The following is a 19,887-nucleotide window of genomic DNA, read 5'->3' as shown; positions in this document are numbered from 1 at the left end:
ACACTATATTATTATACATACAGGACACTTTTTCGATGGAATAAAAACATGTATTCTATTCCCTTCTAGCGGGTTTCGAGCGGGTTTTATAGCATGAAATATTGTTAGCATATCGCTTATCCTATGCGTATTACGTCACTGTACCCAATGGAGAATGAGCGTTGAATATGGTTTACAATATTGCATGCTTGTCAAGACAACATGACGTCACACATCGGAGACGTAAAACTTCTGTGCTAGCGAGCGACTGAGACAATTTGTAAACAAACATGGCTGCCAGGTTTGCTTTGTTAAATACAGAAGATTTTAAGAGAATTTTGAAAGAGAAAGACGCGTTGAACACCCAAAAGGAATGTGTATGTATAATAATAATAATAATAATAATAATAATAATAATAATAATATTGGCTGGCTTTTTTCCATGGTATATCAGATATATTCCATTCAGCTAGCATGATATTGAATGAGTCGAAGATGAGTTCAATATCATGCTAGCTGAATGGAATATATATGATATACCATGAAAAAAAAACAGCCAATGTTATTTAACTATACTGTACAAAGGGCGGCACAGTAGTGTAGTGGTTAGCGCTGTCGCCTCACAGCAAGAAGGTCCGGGCTTGAGCCTCGTGGCCGGCGAGGGCCTTTCTGTGCAGAGTTTGCATGTTCTCCCCATGTCCGCGTGGGTTTCCTCCGGGTGCTCCGGTTTCCCCCACAGTCCAAAGACATGCAGGTTAGGTTAACTGGTGACTCTAAATTGACCGTAGGTGTGAATGTGAGTGTGAATGGTTGTCTGTGTCTATGTGTCAGCCCTGTGATGACCTGGCGACTTGTCCAGGGTGTACCCCGCCTTTCGCCCGTAGTCAGCTGGGATAGGCTCCAGCTTGCCTGTGACCCTGGAGAACAGGATAAAGCGGCTAGAGATGATATGAGATGCTGTACAAAAGCGGACTGTAATTTTCTCATAGAAATAAAACAATGAATTTTAGATACATTGACAAAGTACTTATTATGAAAATGTCTTATGTACGGACTGTTTTATCTTATAAAAGATAATGATGGGCCTTGACAAAAAAAAAATTAAGCCTAAGAATATGTTCATAGTTTAAACCTAGTCCTCAAAATGCAGCCCAAAATGTCTATTTTGATTAAGTGCCAAGAATGTAAGGGCAACGTGACCTTGTTTACAGTGGCCTGCATAAATATTCACCTCCTTGAACTTTCCCTCATTTTCTAATGTTAAAACATGGATCTAATATTCACCTATGTGGAATTATACGTCATAAACCAACACAAAATAGCCCATAATAAAGTGGGAGAAGAAACTTATTGACAAATAAAAAACATAACAGTTGTGATTGCATAAATATTCACCCCATTGCTATGAAATAAAATTATTTGTGAGAAAATCAGTTGCTATCACAAGTCACATAATTAGCTGAATAGACTTCAGCTGTGTGATCTTAATAGACTAGTGCATCTCAAACAATGAGAATATCATGAAAAAGTTCAATATTTTCCATCAGTTATTTAAGAAAGTGAATTTTTTATATATTCTAGACTCATTACATGTAAACTAAAATGTTCCAAGCATTTTTCTATTTTAAATTTTGATAATAATTATGGCTCACAGCCCAAAAAAAATCCCCAAATAATAGAATATTTAATTTCAAGTTTGTGTAAAACAGTATAAATATTGTGTATCTCTCGGTCTAGTTCAGTTCACACAACCACAATCATGGGGAAGACTGCTGACTGGACAGTTGTCCAGAAAACAATCAATCATTGACACCCTCTACAAGGAGAGTAAGCCATTGAAGGTCATTGCTGAAAAGGGTGGCTGGAAAAGGTGCACAAGCAACAGGGATGACTGCAGCCTTGAGAGGATTGTCAAGAAAAGTTGATTCAAGAACTTGGGAGAGTTTCATAAGGAGTGGACTGAGGCTGGTGTCAGTGTATCAAGAGCCACCACACACAGACATCTTCAGGAAAGGGGCTACAACTGTCACATTCCTAATATCAAGCCAGTCCTGAACCAGAGACAATGTCAGAAGCATCTTACCTGGGCTAAGGAGAGAAAGAACTGGACTGTTGCTCAGTGGTCCAAAGTCCTCTTTTCAGATCAAAGTAAATTTTACATTTCATTTGGAAATCAAGGTCCAAGAGTCTGGAGGAAGAGTGGAGAGGCACAAAATCCAAGGCGTTTGAAGTCCAGTGTGAAGTTTCCACAGTCTGTGATGATTTGGGGTGCCATGTCATCTGCTGGTGTTGGTCCACTGTGTTTTATCAAGTCCAAAGTAAACACAGCCATCTACCAGGAGATTTTGGAGCACTTCATGCTTGTCTGCTGACAAACTTTATGGAGATTCCAATTTCCTTTTCCAGCAGGACTTAGCACCTGCCCACAGTGCTAAAACTACTACCAAATGGTTTGCTGACCATGATATGACTGTGCTTGATTGGCCAGCCACCACGCCTGACCTGAACCCCATGGAGAATCTATGGGGTATTGTCAAGAGGAAAATGAGAAACACCCGACCCAAAAATACAGACAAGCTGAAGGCCACTATCAAAGCAACCTGGGCTTCAATAATACCTCAGCAGTGCCACAGGCTGATCACCTCCATGCCATGCCGTATTGATGAAGTAATTTGTGGTAAAGGAGCCCCAACCAAGTAGAGTGTATAAATGAACATACTTTTTAGATGTTGGACATTTCTGTATTATAAATTATTTTTTTATCTTGATCTTAGGAAATATTCTAATAATTTGAGATGATGGATTTCTGATTTTCATGCAGTATAAGCCATGTTCATCAAAACTAAAACAAAAAAAGGCTTGAAATATTTCACTTTACGTGTAATGAATATAGAATATATGAAAGTTTACCTTTTCAAATAAAATGACAAAACAAAATAACTTTTTCACGATATTCTAATTTTTTGAGATGCACTAATAAATACTAGTGCATCTCAAAAAATTTAAATATTGTGAAAAAGTTCAATATTTTCCATCGGTTATTTAAGAAAGTGAAAATGTTATACAACCCCGATTCCAAAAAAGTTGGGACAAAGTACAAATTGTAAATAAAAACGGAATGCAATGATGTGGAAGTTTCAAAATTCCATATTTTATTCAGAATAGAACATAGATGACATATCAAATGTTTAAACTGAGAAAATGTATCATTTAAAGAGAAAAATTACGTGATTTTAAATTTCATGACAACAACACATCTCAAAAAAGTTGGGACAAGGCCATGTTTACCACTGTGAGACATCCCCTTTTCTCTTTACAACAGTCTGTAAACGTCTAGGGACTGAGGAGACAAGTTGCTCAAGTTTAGGGATAGGAATGTTAACCCATTCTTGTCTAATGTAGGATTCTAGTTGCTCAACTGTCTGAGGTCTTTTTTGTCGTATCTTCCATTTTATGATGCACCAAATGTTTTCTATGGGTCAAAGATCTGGACTGCAGGCTGGCCAGTTCAGTACCCGGACCCTTCTTCTACGCAGCCATGATGCTGTAATTGATGCAGTATGTGGTTTGGCATTGTCATGTTGGAAAATGCAAGGTCTTCCCTGAAAGAGACATCGTCTGGATGGGAGCATATGTTGCTCTAGAACCTGGATATACCTTTCAGCATTGATGGTGTCTTTCCAGATGTGTAAGCTGCCCATGCCACACACACTAATGCAACCCCATACCATCAGAGATGCAGGCTTCTGAACTGAGCGCTGATAACAACTTGGGTCGTCCTTCTCCTCTTTAGTCCGAATGACACGGCGTCCCTGATTTCCATAAAGAACTTCAAATTTTGATTCGTCTGACCACAGAACAGTTTTCCACTTTGCCACAGTCCATTTTAAATGAGCCTTGGCCCAGAGAAGACGTCTGCGCTTCTGGATCGTGTTTAGATACGGCTTCTTCTTTGAACTATAGAGTTTTAGCTGGCAACGGCGGATGGCACGGTGAATTGTGTTCACAGATAATGTTCTCTGGAAATATTCCTGAGCCCATTTTGCGATTTCCAATACAGAAGCATGCCTGTATGTGATGCAGTGCCGTCTAAGGGCCCGAAGATCACGGGCACCCAGTATGGTTTTCCGGCCTTGACCCTTACGCACAGAGATTCTTCCAGATTCTCTGAATCTTTTGATGATATTATGCACTGTAGATGATGATATGTTCAAACTCTTTGCAATTTTACACTGTCGAACTCCTTTCTGATATTGCTCCACTATTTGTCGGCACAGAATTAGGGGGATTGGTGATCCTCTTCCCATCTTTACTTCTGAGAGCCGCTGCCACTCCAAGATGCTCTTTTTATATCCAGTCATGTGAATGACCTATTGCCATTTGACCTAATGAGTTGCAATTTGGTCCTCCAGCGGTTCCTTTTTTGTACCTTTAACTTTTCCAGCCTCTTATTGCCCCTGTCCCAACTTTTTTGAGATGTGTTGCTGTCCTGAAATTTCAAATGAGCCAATATTTGGCATGAAATTTCAAAATGTCTCACTTTCAACATTTGATATGTTGTCTATGTTCTATTGTGAATACAGTATCAGTTTCTGAGATTTGTAAATTATTGCATTCTGTTTTTATTTACAATCTGTACTTTGTCCCAACTTTTTTGGAATCGGGGTTGTATATTATAGACTTGTTACACATAAACTAAAATGTTTCAAGCATTTTTCTATTTTAATTTTAATCAGTATGGCATACAGTACAAAAACAAAAAAAACCCATCTCAAAATATTAGAATATTTCATTTCAAGTTTGAGTAAAACAGTATGAACACAGTGTATCTCTCGGTCTAGTTCAGTACACACAACCACAATCATGGGGAAGACTGCTGACTTGACTGTTGTCCAGAAGATGATCACTGATGCCCTCCACAAGGAGGGTAAGCCACAAAAGGTCATTGCTGAAAAGGGTGGCTGGAAAAGGTGCACAAGCAACAGGGATGGCCGCAGTCTTGAGAGGATTGTCAAGAAAAGTTGATTCAAGAACTTGGGAGAGCTTCACAAGGAGTGGACTGAGGCTGCTGTCAGTGTATCAAGACCCATCACGAACAGACATCTTCAAGAAAGGGGATACAACTTTCACATTCCTAATATCAAGCTACTCCTGAGCCAGAGACAATGTCAGAAGTGTCTTATCTGGGCTAAGGAGAGATAGAAATGGACTGTTGCTCAGTGGTCCAAAGTCCTCTTTTCAGATGAAAGTACATTTTGCATTTAATTTGGAAATCACGGTTCTAGAGTCTGGAGGAAGAGTGGAGAGGCACAGAATCCAAGGTGTTTGAAGCCCAGTGTGAAGTTTCCACAGTCTGTGATGATTTGGGGTGCCATGTCATCTGCTGGTGTTGGTCCACTGTATTTTATCAAGTCCAAAGTCAACACAGCCATCTACCAGGAGATTTTAGAGCACTTCATGCTTCCATCTGCTGACGAGCTTTTTGGAGATGCTGATTTCCTTTTCCAGCAGGACTTAGCACCTACCCACAGTGCCAAAACTACTACCAAATGGTTTGCTGACCATAATATTACTGTGTTTGATTGGCCAGCCACCTTGCCTGACCTGAACCCCAGAGAGAATCTATGGGGTATTGTCAAGAGGAAGATGAGAAACACCCGACCCAAAAATACAGATACGCTGAAGGCCACTATCAAAGCAACCTGGGCTTCAGTAACACCTCAGCAGTGCCACAGACTGATCACCTCCATGCCACACCGCATTGATACAGTAATTCATGGTAAAGGAGCCCCAGCCAAGTATTGAGTGTATAAATGAATATACTTTTCAGAAGTTGGACATTTCTGAATTGTAAATCCTTTTTTGATTGATCTTAGGGAATATTCTAATAATTTGAGATACTGGATTTCTGATTTTCATGAGCTATAGGCCATAATCATCAAAATTAAAACAAAAAAGGCTTTAAATATTTCACTTTACACGTAATGAATATATGAAAGTTTACCTTTTTGAATTAAATTATGAAAAAAAGGAACTTTTTCATGGTATTCTAATTTTTTGAGATGCACTAGTATACCTGTTTGTAGAAGGCCTGACTGTCATGAAGACCAAGGAGCTATCAAAACATGTTCAGGACAAATGCTATGGCTAGAAAAATATCCCACAGAGCACCATTAAATCCATTATTAAAAATGGAAAGAATATGGCTCAACTCTGCCTGGAAGAGGTCATCTACCAAAACATCAATTACTGTAAAAAGGGGATTAGTCAGAGAAACAACCAAGAACATATTTTATATAGTATATTTACTGTTATGTGCATGGTTAGCTCCAGAAAATTGAAAAATCATATCCTCTTTAAGGTGTCACGGTGGTATAGTGGTTAGCAATGTTGCTTCACAGCAAGAAGGTCCTAGGTTCAAGCCCAGTGGCTGATGAGGGCCTTTCTGTGAGGAGTTTGCATGTTCTCCCTGTGTCTGTGTGGGTTTCCTCCGGGTGCTCCGGTTTCCCCCCACAGTCCAAAGCCATGCAGGTTAGGCTAATTGGTGGCTCAAAATTGACCGTAGGTGCGAATGAGTGTGAGAATGGTTGTTTGTCTCTGTGTCAGCCCTGCGATGATTCAGGGTGTACCACGCCTCTCACCCATAGTCAGCTGGGATAGGCTCCAGCTTGCCTGCGACCCTGTAGGACAGGATAAGCAGCTACGGGTAATGGATGGATGGATATCCTCTTTTTTTTTAAATTAATTAATTAAAAAAAAATCGCAATTGTTGATACATGACCTTATACACCAGCCTGTATAATTTATGGTGCATGTAAAATACTTCATGGAGATAATTCAAACAAGTGTGCAAATGATCAGCCTAATACTTAACTATAATGTAATACAATAATTTAAAAAAATCTGTTTACTTTTATCACAATATCAAAATTAAGAATGTCTTGTGCAAACAAATACTATACAATTAATAGTTGAAATGTACAATGTAGGACTGCAACCAACTCCTCCAGCCTTTCTGAAACTCTTCCTAAAGAAGTGACATAAAACCAATCTGTGTGCATTCTCCACTATTTTCATTTGGGTGTAAAATATTTACAGACATGCAGTACTGTGTAATAGTCTTAGGCATGTTATTTTTTTCATACAAACTTCGTTATAGATTTCTATTTTATGATTTCTACATTATCAAGTCAGGACAAAAACATTTTAGAGTCCAAACATTCGTTTTCCAGCACAAAATAAAATGCGACAGGGGAAAAAAAAAAAAAAAAAAAAGGTGTTTGTATCCAAGCAGCATATTACACAAGAGAGCACTTCTCAGATTAAAAAAAGAAAACATAATGAAGGCTACTGGGTTTTGGTGCAAAATTAAGAAGCAAGTGTGACAAAGTGTCCAGAAGAACTGTGGCTGCTTCTGGAAGATGCTCAGTAAAACCTACAGCTCATTTCTGCATAAAACTGCACTCATTGTACCTGAGACTACTTTTTTTTTTTAAGCAAAGGGAGGTCTCGCACCAAATATTGACTTTGTTTCATTTATTATGGCTTACTGCTGTTTATGGTATTTTTTAAATGCTGAAACATTTCATTACTTTTAAGCCATTTTTGGTCTACAGCATTTCTTTCCATGACAAAAGTCTTAGACACATTGTGCTTAAGACTTTTGCACAGAACTGCATGACTTCTTTTATGGTCACAATTTTACACTTTCTCCTGCAACTAAATGCATCCATTTTGTCATAAGTTCAGGAAAAAGAACTGTCATGTATGACTTGACAGTGTGTACATCAGCGAAAATGTGCTGATATTAAGGCTTTCCTGATTTTACATTCTTGAAATTATTAATAGCAATTTAAAAAAAAAGTTATGAATAAATAAGGCGGCTCGGTGGTGTAGTGGTTAGCGTTGTCGCCTCACAGCAAGAAGGTCTGGGTTCGAGCCCAGCGGCCGGCGAGGGCCTTTCTGTGCGGAGTTTGCATGTTCTCCCCGTGTCCGCATGGGTTTCCTCCAGGTGCTCCGGTTTCCCCCCACAGTCCAAAGACATGCAGGTTAGGTTAACTGGTGACTCTAAATTGACCGTAGGTGTGAATGTGAGTGTGAATGGTTGTCTGTGTCTATGTGTCAGCCCTGTGATGACCTGGCGACTTGTCCAGGGTGTACCCCGCCTTTCGCCCGTAGTCAGCTGGGATAGGCTCCAGCTTGCCTGCGACCCTGTAGAACAGGATAAAGTGGCTAGAGATAATGAGATGAGATGAATAAATAATAAATTTGAGGAAAAAAGTTTGAAAACTAGAATTTAGTTTCTACACTTTATTGGTGCCAGTTGCAAAAGAACACAAATATATTTGCACAAATATCAGTCTGCATTATACATTGTATAAAGACAATATTTCGGGCAGGTTGGAGGTGATGGGGATCAGATGGTGACCCAGACTTAGTTGTCAGGTGTTGCTTTGGGGCTCTGGTCAATTAGGTTCTTATCCATTGTTTCAATATAAAACCAGGGTCCATCTCCTTTTGCTCTCATGTGCTTCCGAACCTCAAGGTGATTTTGTCTATAAAGAAAGAAATCAAGTCATATCATTCTTTATAAATACGAATAGAACCTAATGAAATATGAGTAGTAACACCTTTACTGTATTATTAACTGAATTTTAAAGAAACCTTGAAAAAAAAAAAATCAATCCACAATATTGTCTTCTAATATTGACCCCACTTGGTTCTTCATTCTATACTTTATTTTTACAGCATAGAAAACTGCTCCCAAGTGAAACAGAGCTGAGCAGAGGACTTCTTAAGATGGCGATCTCAAGTTGTCCACCAATGTTTTGGCACCCATATTACTCTACATATATTGCCACAAAAACAAATTTTAACATGACTTTTTTTTTGTTTTACATTTCAACGCACCTTAACAATTTGTTAAATTTAACAGGGCAAATTACAATTTTCATGTAGAATTTAAAAAAAAAAAAATTTTAAATCGGCCTTTCAGTGTTCAAGTAAAATGCTTTATGTTTGCTTTGGTTTTTGTAGTGATCTCCTTATACTTTTTCACTGCTAAAGGTGGTATTAGTATCTTGAGTGAAATGCTGACTGTCTACCTGCATACAATTTAATAAGAGAAATTCATTTAAAACACCCATTTATCATCTGTTGCTACAAATCAAGTCTGTTGCTACAATCATAAAACATCAAAATCAGTTGTGCTGTGAACGTGCTAGATAATTTACAGGTGACTGGCATTTATCAATATACATATTCAAGTATTAAGAAAAGCACTTCACAAAACTTTTGTTTTGTGGAAGGAACTTTAGTTCAGTTTGGCCGATGAAAACATGACACACAACTTTCATAAAAGATGGATAAATTAGGCCTGTTGTGAACATAAGCAGAATGATTGTCATTGGTGTAATTAGTTCTCTGCCCACATGCAGAAAAAAAAGCGTACAGTGGAGCGCCGTTACAATACGGATCGCTATTACACGAAAACCGTTGTAACACGGTCAACTCATGGCTCCCAAAATTTAACTTTATGCAGCTGCATTTGAGAACTCAACAGTCTCAGACTCAGAAGAAGAGTTACCTGAAAATGTGTTAAGATGGTTTGAACACAACGATACTTCTGGGGAAACGTCACGCATCTATGAAACATGCTTCGTTTCGTCTGACTACAGGCTCGCACGAGATTTCAACAAACGAAAGTTACAGACTTTTTCACTAAAACCAAGCACTAAAATGTGCTGTGTTTTGTGCGATGCCTGAACTGCTTGTCGCATGATAATCATTGTTTTATTCTTTGAGCACTTCTCATTTACTTGTTATTACATCCAGTTAATTATTACACGATTGTCCATATTCTTCTCACTGGTATTGTAATTTTATAATGACTTGTAATTAACTCGGCAGTGCTACTACGCTGTACAGAATTATGCTCACAATTGTTCAGAGCAGGCCAAAACTTGTAGATATTTTTAATACCTTGCAATGCAAACATAAGCTATCACTATCGAAAAAAACGAGTTTTGTAAAGAATAAATGTATTTTACATATGCATATACATGTAAATACATTTATTTAAACAACAGATATCAGCGTCCATTGCTCTAATCCGGGACAGGTGCATGTAATCAGTCTTTGAGGTGCGTGCTGATCAGAACGTGGAAGCATGTGGTTCGAAGTGCGCAGGCAGCAAAAATATTTTATTACATATTATGTTACATTGACGGTCAACAATTTAAAAAAAGTTATCAGCATAGTAAAATGATCGCAGTTCTTGCAGTTTCTTCGTCGGATATCTTCAGGGGACTGGTTTATCTAAAAAAATAAAGCTCAGAATGTTTTCTACTCAAGCCATTCCAGATTTTCCATACTGTTAGAACACGGTCAGATTCCATGGATCCCAACTAAAGTGTTATAACGGCATTCCACTGTATATAATATTGAAAAGCAGGTGAATCCTGACCACTAGCAGCTTACCTCATTTCAGCCTTCTCAGCCTCAATCTGGATAAGTGCCATCATTTTCTCATAATCCTTCACTGGGTTGTCGTAAACGTACCGGGTAATCCATCGAGTAATGGGATGCTTGGATACAAGAAAAACACAGAAATCCATAAACAAAGTGTATACAGTATGCACACACTTGGTGTCTAGACAGATCTGTAAAGCCAACAAAAACACAAACTGACCATGTTTGTGGTTTGTATTGTGCACACCGATATAGGCTGCTTGGTCAAAAAAAGTCACACACCAGTGACACACGTGTCACTGGACTGCCTTTATGCAACATCACAACTTGTATTTCCATCCAGTGTTGCATTACTTTTTCGCTGAGATCTTGTCTTGACCACAGGAGATTCAAACCCGTCCATAAGGTTTTCTCCAGCACATCCCAAAGACTTTTAATGGGTTAAAGAAACAAGAGTGCTCTGAGAACACAATATCCCCCGCTGGCCATAACTCTGGTAAAATGTGACCAAATTGAATGAAATTACAATATACGTATTACCGACATATAACAAAGCCTTTTGCCAAGTTTTGTGAAATTCTTCCACAAATTGTGAGAGGATTTGATTTCAGAAGAACGTACACCTCATGAAATTGTCAAAGTACAAGTTATTTAATCAAGGAACAAAACCCTGGTAAAATTTTCACAAACGAAATTAAATCGCAATATGCGCATTACCGTCATATAACAAAGCCTTTTGCCAAGCTTCAAGAAATTCATCCAAAAATTGTGAGAGGAGTTGATATCAGAAGGCAAGCACACCTTCCTGAAATTGTGAAAGTACAAGGTTGTTAATCAAGGGCCACAACTCTGATAAAATGTGACCGAATTTAAGGAAATGACATGCTGATATTCAGTACAACAGCACGCACATTTGAAGCTCATAGGCAACGGTTTTAATTTTATGCACATTTGAAACTTTATAGGTTAAAAAACCCTCTGTAATTTTCTTCTGGTCCCAAGAAATACTGTTAATAATGCCGCTTTTCCACTACCAACGCGGCTGAGTTGGGCTGAGCCGTGCCGTGCCGTGCCGAGTTGGGCTGAGTCGAGCTGAGCGGGGCTGTTGGAGTTGCATTTCGACTACAACCGCGCTGAACCGTGCTGGCTGGAAGTGGGTGGAGACATTGGGTGGAGTTAGCGAAAGTGGGTGGACGTCACGTGATGTCGTTAGGCGGCGCAAACAGTGACATCAGTGATCTTTTAAGCGGTAGTCTCACGACCCGGATAGTAAACAATAAACATGGAGGACATGGAGTCGTGAGTGTTGCTGGTCTTGGTGCTGTGGCTTGTTGTCACCGACAACGCCAACAGATACTGGCAAGAGCGTATAGATGAGGCGAGGCGCATAAGGCTTCAGAAATTCTTGTAATTCGTAATTCTTCTTCTTCCGGGTTTACGGTGTTTACAGATCCCAGCGTGCTCGCGGGGCGTGTGTGGGCGTGTGAGGACACTCCTCCTCACCAATCAGTGCACAGGAGAGTGTCTCCTCACGCCCCTAGCCCCACTCGACTCGGTTTGGCTCGCTTCAGCCCCACTCCAAAACCGTGCGAGTTTTGGGAGCTGAGTAAGGCTGAAGCGACCGGAGTCGTGCTGTTCTGAGGTAGTCGAAACGCGAGCCGTGTCAGACTGAAGTGAGCTGAAAAAGGGTGGTGGAAAAGGGCCAAAAGTAATAATTAAAATAAGTTAGCTTGGATCACGACAAATTTTTGTTCGGCTATTTTCGTGACCACTCGGCACGTGACGTCATTTAAGCCAAACAAACCGCCTGTACTACCAACATACAACAATGCCTTTTACCAGGTTTCATGAAATTCTTCCAAAAATTGTGAGAGGAGTTGATTTCAGAAGGAAAAACACACTCATGAAATTGTCAAATTATAATTTTGTTAATCAAGGGCTGTAACTGGGAAAATGTGACCGAATTTAACAAAATTACAATATGCATAGGACCGACATATAATAACACCTCTTGTCAAGTTTCATGAAATTCCTCCACAAATTGTAAGAGGAGTTGATTTCAGAAGGTGAGCACCCTTCCCGGGAGGGAGAGAGGGAGGTAGGGACGGAAATTGCCACGACATAATCCCCCTTCGGGCCTTTTGGCCAGCAGGGGATAAAAACTGTTGCCAGCAAAACGTTAATCACTGCAGTAATTATCCAATCAGAGGATCTTAAGTATTTGCTTATTTAAATCTAAACAGTGACTTTTTTTTGGCTAGGCAGTGTATTATTACAATATTATTACAACACAGTTATAGAAACTGTACCTTGTAGTACTCCCAATGCTCTGGCTCATAGCCCTCAGGGATTTCAGTTAACTCAGCCTCACCTAGGCAATAATGACTGTTATATTCCAAATAAACCATACAACGTCAATAATGTCACACATAATGGGAATGTAGCTTACCGATAAAAACATTCACAAATGTCACAAACGCTGCAACAGGAATCCCAGTGAGCAGGATGTAATATTGCTGATGCAGAGAGAAGAGAAGAACTGTGAGCTGGGGGTCAAAATGACACAGTGTCCTACCACTGTATATACTTACAGTACTTATTCTTCTAAATAGTTCAGCTACAAACATTTTTAATTATGGCTGTAATTACAGTCATGGGGAAAAAGAAAGTACACCCTCCTTCAATTAGCCTATTTTTTTAAATCAGGGCTTAAATAACAATTGTGTGTTCCTCACCAACGTCTATAAACTAACATACAGTGTCTTGCAAAAGTATTCATTCCCCTTGGTGTTTGTCCTGTTTTGTTGCATTACAAGATGGAATTATAATGGATTTTTGGAGGGTTAGCACCATTTGATTTACACAACATGCCTACCACTTTAAAGGTGAAAATTGTTGTTTTATTGTGGCACAAACAATAATTAAGATGAAAAACAGAAATCTGGAGTGTGCATAGGTATTCACCCCCTTTCGTATGAAACCCCTAAATAACAGCTGCTCCAACCAATTCACTTCATAAGTCACATAATTAGTTGATTAAGATCCACCTGTGTGCAATCAAAGTGTCACATGATCGGTCACATGATGTCTGTATAAATCAACCTGTTCTGGAAGGACCCTGACTCTGCAACACTACTAAGCAAGCAACATGAAAACCAAGGAGCCTCCAAACAGGTCAAAGTTGTGAAGAAGTATGGATCAGGGTTGGGTTCTAAAAAAATATCCCAAACTTTGAATATCCCACGGAGCACCATTAAATCCATTATAGCAAAATGGAAAGAATATGGCACCACTACAAACCTGACAAGAAAAGGCCACCCACCAAAACTCACAGGCAAGGAGGGCGTTAATCAGAGATGCAACAAAGACACCAATAATAATGCTGAGGGAGCTGCAAAGATCCACAGTGGAGATGGGAGTATCTGTCCACAGGACCACTTTAAGCCGTACACTCCACAGAGTGGGACTTTATGGGGGGGATTCATTGTTTAAAGCAGGGGTGTTCAAATTAATCCATAAAGGGCTGTGTGGCTGCAGGTTTTCATTCCAGCCATGCAGCAGCACCCTGATTTGGCTTATTCAATCAACTGACACACCCACCCTTTAATCAAGGGTGGGTGTGGCTGCAAGTATTTGACTGTGTGAAGACAGTTCAGTTGATTGAATGAGCCAAGTCAGGTGTGCTGCTGCATGGCTGGAATGAAAACCTGCAGCCACACGGCCCTTTATGGATCAATTTGAACACCCCTGGTTTAAAGGAAAACAATAAGAAAACACCTTTGGAGTTTGCCCAACAGCATGTGGCAGACTCCCAAACACATGGAAGAAGATTCTCTGGTCAAATGAAACTAAAATTTAACTTTTTGCCATCATGGGAAATGCCATGTGTGGTGCAAACCCAACACCTCCCATCACCCTGAGAACACTATTCCTACAGTGAAGCATGGTGGTGGCAGCATCATGCTGTGGGGATGTTTTTCATCTGCAGGGACAGGAAAGCTGGTCAGGATTGAAGGAAAGATTGATGGCAGTAAATACAGGGCAATTCTGGAGGAAAACCTGTTTGAGTCAGCCAGAGGTTTGAGACTGGGACGAAGGCTCACATTCCAGCAAGACAATGACCCTGAACATATTGCTAAAGCTACACTGGAGTGGTTTAAAGGGAAACATTTAAATGTCTTGGAATGGCCTAGTCAAAGCCCAGACCTTAATCCATTTGAGAATCTGTGGCATAACTTGAAGATTGCTGGACACCAACGCAACCCATCTAACTTGAAGGAGCTGGAGCAGTTTTACCTTGAGGAATGGGCAAAAATCCCAGTGGCTAGATGTGCTAAGCTAATAGAGACATACCCCAAGAGACTTACAGCTTTAATTACAGCAAAAGGTGGCTCTACAAAGTATTGACTTTGGAGGATGAATACCTATGCACACTCCAGATTTCTGTTTTTTCATCTTAATTATTGTTTGCATCACAATCAAAAACAAGTTTCACCTTTAAAGTTGTAGGCATGTTGTGTAAATCAAATGGTGCTCACCCTCCAAAAATCCACTTTAATTCCAGCTTGTAATGCGACAAAACAGGACAAACACCAAGAGGGATGAATACTTTTGCAAAACACTAACTGTATAACTTCTTTTGGTGACAAAAAAAAAAAAAAAGACAGATTTCCATACGCAGTTATTTTTTCCCCAAAACTTAAACCAACATTCAGAAACCAGGTGAAGACCAAATAAGTACACCCTATAGTACAGTAATCTGTAGAGCTGGGTCTTTTCTCCGTGACTAAGTTTGTATCATGACTACTTTTTAAAAACGTACCAGTAACTTGAGAAATCTTCTGTCATAAAAGTCGGTGGGCTTGATGACAAACATTCTCTTCCCATGACTTCCATAACGGACGGCAACTGTTACAAAAACATAATACAGTAATTTACAGAGCTTCCTATCTTCTACACAGGTCAGAGACTGACAATTATAATAAATATACACATAAAATTAAAGGAAACAACTCAAAATGTTGATAATTATTTTACAATACCATTCATGTTATCAGTATCTTAACCGAAGTAAATCCAAGCTTATTCACACTAAGGCTACGTTTACGTTAGACCGTATCTGTCTCGTTTTCTTCGCGGATGCACTGTCCGTTTACATTAAACCACCTGGAAAAACCGGGAAACGGGAATCCGCCAGCGTCCACGTATTCAATCTAGATCGTATCTGGTCCGGTGCTGTGTAAACATTGAGATACGCGAATACGCTGTGCTGAGCTCTAGCTGGCGTCCTCATTGGACAACGTCACTGTGACATCCACCTTCCTGATTCGCTGGCGTTGGTCATGTGACGCGACTGCTGAAAAACGGCGCGGACTTCCGCCTTGTATCACCTTTCATTAAAGAGTATAAAAGTATGAAAATACTGCAAATACTGATGCAAATACTGCCCATTGTGTAGTTATGATTGTCTTTAGGCTTGCCATCCTTCCACTTGCAAGTAGTAAGTGATATGCGCTGGGATCACACACACAGCGGCTCAGTCCCGAATCGTGGCTCGTGCACTTCACTCGCGTGCTGTGTGAGCTGCGCAGGGCCGGAGTGCGCACCCTCCAGAGGGCACTCGCTGTTCAGGGCGGAGTGATTTGGAGCGCAGGATGCCTGCGGAGCCAAGCGTATCCGTGTATTGGTGTTGCTGTGTGCACGGCTAACGGTTTTAGTGTAAACGCGAATCGTTTTAAGAACGTTAATCTGCTGATCTGCTGATTCGACGTAATGTAAACGTAGCCTTAGACGTTAAACATCCATTAAAATGCAACTGACAGTTTATACATATAGCCATCCTGTAAATGGCAGATAATCTACATAGTTAACAATACATTGCAGAGGAGCTGCTCCCAGCGATGTCAAGTCTTGGACATAACAACAGACTAAAACTGTACACCTGTTTTGTTATTCCACAGCACTGTTAAATTCTCAATTCCCATTGGTCAGGAGGTGATTAATTTCCTACAGCATCAGCTCTAACAATAGTGCCAGCTGCAGGGCAAAGCACAGCAGTCATTCCCAGATGTTATCTTTTCTAGAACAACACTCATGATATGGTAAAAGTTCACGGAGAAGTTTTTTCAACATTTACATCACCACGTTGTAAGTGTCTGTATATTTTCTAACATGGGAGAGACTTCAGGACAGGAATTTGTTCTTTCAGTTTTTGTTTTTTTTTGGCAACATGTCAAGCTGTGTTTTATACAGTTAATTCTTATAAGTTAAAAATTACTAGTTGACATTCTTGTTGTACAGGAAGAATAAAACACTTTGGGGGTATGCGGTTACCGAAAACCAATTAACATCAGTGTGATGATAATCGCAGGACTTTGCATGTTCTCACTGATTGTTTTCCTATTTGAGCATGCTCCACTGTGATTTATTACTTAATTATATGTTTTGCCAATTTTCTTGTACAAAATGAAATTATTTAAGATGAAGCATGGTTGAAAATAAAGCAGGAACGGGCCATCCTGCTGCTGCTGCAATTCTGGCCAAGTCAACAAAACAAACCCGGATCGGGTTTGGCGATGCTACTGACGACCCAGGTGTAATATGAAACAAGATTAAAATTACCTTGTGACTGGTGTATGAACCTTCAACATAGGAAATGAATTAACAGTTCACAACCAGGTGTGATGGGCAGCATAGTGGGGTCGTGGTTAGCACTGTCACCTCACAGCAAGAAGGTTCGTGGTTTGACCCCAGTGGCCAACGAAGGACCTTTCAGCATAGGGGGGTGCATGTTTTCCCCGTGTCTGTGTGCATTTCCCCCACAGTCCACAGACATGCAGTTAGGTTAACGGGCTACTCTACTCAGTGCGCTCGTGTGTGTGTGTGTGTGTGTGTGTGTGTACAGAAAGGAACTGGCTACCCTACGACTGCAATTCTGGCCAAGTCAACCAAACACGGTTCACCTCAAGCCCGGATCATCTCATCTCATTATCTCTAGCCACTTTATCCTGTTCTACAGGGTCGCAGGCAAGCTGGAGCCTATCCCAGCTAACTATGGGCGAAAGGCAGGGTACACCCTGGACAAGTCGCCAGGTCATCACAGGGCTGACACATAGACACAGACTAGGGGTCGACTGATAATCAGCCTGGCCGATATATCGGGCCGATATTCTGCATTTTTAGGGTTATCGGTATCGGCCATAATTTCCACCGATATGCCGATAACATGCCTTTTTGCAGCCATTTCGTTCCTAACGCGACTGTCACTGCACGTCCTTTCCTGCACTCGCCTCTCTGAGTTCAAGAACATGGTCCCGCCCACCACAACATCTGATTTGTTTGGCACAAGAGATATAGCCAATCGACACGTGTAGCTAAACGCTGTGAACGGTTTCAAGGCGGCCGTACGGGCACTCAGGCAGAAGCGGCACAAGGGATACGCCAATCAACACGCATAGCTAAACGCTGTGAACTGTTTCAAGGCGGCCGTGTGGGCACTCGGGCAGAAGCAGATCCCACTTCAAGGTAAGGACACGCTGCTTTTGCCGCAATAAGTCACAAACACACAAGTTGCAAAAGCACAACATCATTATATGTTTACATTCTTCATCTACTACTCGTTAAAATTGTCCATTTGCATCTGTGTAGCCAGGCAAACTTGGCTTACGGAAGGAAGCACTTGAATTAGCCTACAACCAACTAGTCTTGCTGAAACTACATGCAATGCTTCCTTCACTACAATATAATCCTCCTAAATTGGGAATATTAGGCTTGGGCATTAAAAGCATTAGAATGTAGATGGTTACTTAAGTTGTTACATAATAGGGAGTGATAGCCTACTTTATGCTTGATTTTACTTTTTAAAAAATGCTGCAGGCAGCTCCCTACACTTGATTTATTTAAAAACTACTTGAAGTTGGTAAGTCTTACTTAGTTCTTAGTGTAAAAGAATCCAGAGTGTATTTTCATTTATTTTCCACTGAAAATGGTGAGCTGTAATATAGTAGGGAGTGATTTATTTTTTTATTGGTGATTATTTTATTATTTTATTTCTCATTTTATTCTAACTAATGTTTGACTTTATTGCAAAAATGCTGCTGGCATCTCCCTGCACAAAATTTCATGTTCAATTTTACAATTAAACATACATTTCATAGATATGAAGGTCTGTGTCAGTGTGTGCTATGTTTAATTTCATGTGAATTATAATGTATACATTTATGTATACATCCCAATTCCATAATAATTGGTATCGGCCCTGAAAAAAAACACATCGGTCGATCCCTAACACAGACAACCATTCACACTCACATTCACACCTACGGTCAATTTAGAGTCACCAGTTAACCTAACCTGCATGTCTTTGGACTGTGGGGGAAACCGGAGCACCCGGAGGAAACCCACGCGGACACGGGGAGAACATGCAAACTCCACACAGAAAGGCCCTCGCCGGCCACGGGGCTCAAGCCCGGATCAGAGAAGTTTATTCAACATTTATATCAGTACATTGTAGGAGTCAGTACATTTTCTGCCATGAGACAGGAATTTGTTCTTTCAGGATTTATGCTGAACCCGGCCTGGGTTCAGCAGTGACGAAAACAACAAAACAACCAGGTGTAATATCAGAGAACTATATGAAGCAAGATTTTAAAAGGAAAAAAAAACAAAAACAAGTGTGTGTGTGTGTGTGTATATATATATTATAATACCACCTTAGGAAACAAGCTTGAAGAAAGCTTAAGTTTGGCTCTTCAAAAACACTGATTACCTGTAATGCCCCACTCCATTTGATAAACATGTGTTTACTAATGTTTCTTAAACAGAACCTGGTCAGTGATAAATAATACTGAGTTTTGCTGTTAATACACCTGCTGTAACAGTAACTAGATTAGTTTTGACTACAGCATACAAAGCCACAATTGAAGAATGTTTTGTCTTTACAAATTGGATTTGTAAAGACAAATCCAAACTAAACAGAAGTTCAGTCCATATGATATAAAACCCTGTGTAGTTTTCGTCTGTAGGAAACAGTCATCCATTTAGAATACAGTTAGCTTAGTAGCATGAATTATTAGCAAGGACAAGGTCACTGCTAATAATAAAGCGTCTGTAGGAATATCTGATGAAGTTCCACAAACACATGAATGATGTACCTTGTTCTGAGCGCACTACTGCCCTGGAAAGTAGCTCACACGACTGATTTGCACGTTTTAAAGGGTTTATCCTCGCGGCAAACGTTGCAGCAGACCGCAGGACGCTAAACGCCGCCATGATTGTTTTGGGCAGGGTTTTACTGAGAACTTCACTGATTGGTTCATCCGGATGTAGTGACGTCACATGCGCGACGGAAGTAAAGTCTCATGTTTTAGTCGATGTTCATTTTTAATTCATATTTGTTTGTGGTTATTTACACCCAGTACATGAATTTATAATTTTTAA

General features: G+C 40.1%; 1 protein-coding gene across 1 annotated transcript; it reads right to left on the bottom strand.

Annotated features, from left to right (window-relative positions):
• Positions 1-8,274: 8,274 nt before the first annotated feature.
• Positions 8,275-19,758, bottom strand: ndufb5 (NADH:ubiquinone oxidoreductase subunit B5). The gene is made up of 6 exons (XM_060919858.1): positions 19,602-19,758; positions 15,272-15,357; positions 12,899-12,965; positions 12,759-12,820; positions 10,459-10,565; positions 8,275-8,534 (listed from the first exon to the last, which is right to left on the bottom strand). Exons 1-6 carry the CDS (start codon positions 19,717-19,719, stop codon positions 8,414-8,416), a joined length of 561 nt encoding a protein of 186 aa, XP_060775841.1. The 5' UTR covers positions 19,720-19,758; the 3' UTR covers positions 8,275-8,413.
• Between the last annotated feature and the right edge of the window lie 129 nt (positions 19,759-19,887).

Source organism: Neoarius graeffei, chromosome 4, assembly GCF_027579695.1.
Source record: "Neoarius graeffei isolate fNeoGra1 chromosome 4, fNeoGra1.pri, whole genome shotgun sequence".
Lineage (NCBI taxonomy): Eukaryota > Metazoa > Chordata > Actinopteri > Siluriformes > Ariidae > Neoarius > Neoarius graeffei.
Note: the sequence above shows the minus strand (reverse complement) of the source record. Positions and strands in the feature narration are given on the sequence as shown.

What these genes read in the sequence shown, in the direction of transcription:
- ndufb5 (XM_060919858.1), bottom strand. Translation starts at nt 19,719, where the DNA reads ATGGCGGCGTTTAGCGTCCTGCGGTCTGCTGCAACGTTTGCCGCGAGG. An exon ending in AGTAGTGCGCTCAGAACAAG is followed by an intron (nt 15,358 to 19,601) that starts GTACATCATTCA and finishes TTTTTGTAACAG; the next exon opens with TTGCCGTCCGTTATGGAAGT. An exon ending in GAAGATTTCTCAAGTTACTG is followed by an intron (nt 12,966 to 15,271) that starts GTACGTTTTTAA and finishes TCTCTGCATCAG; the next exon opens with CAATATTACATCCTGCTCAC.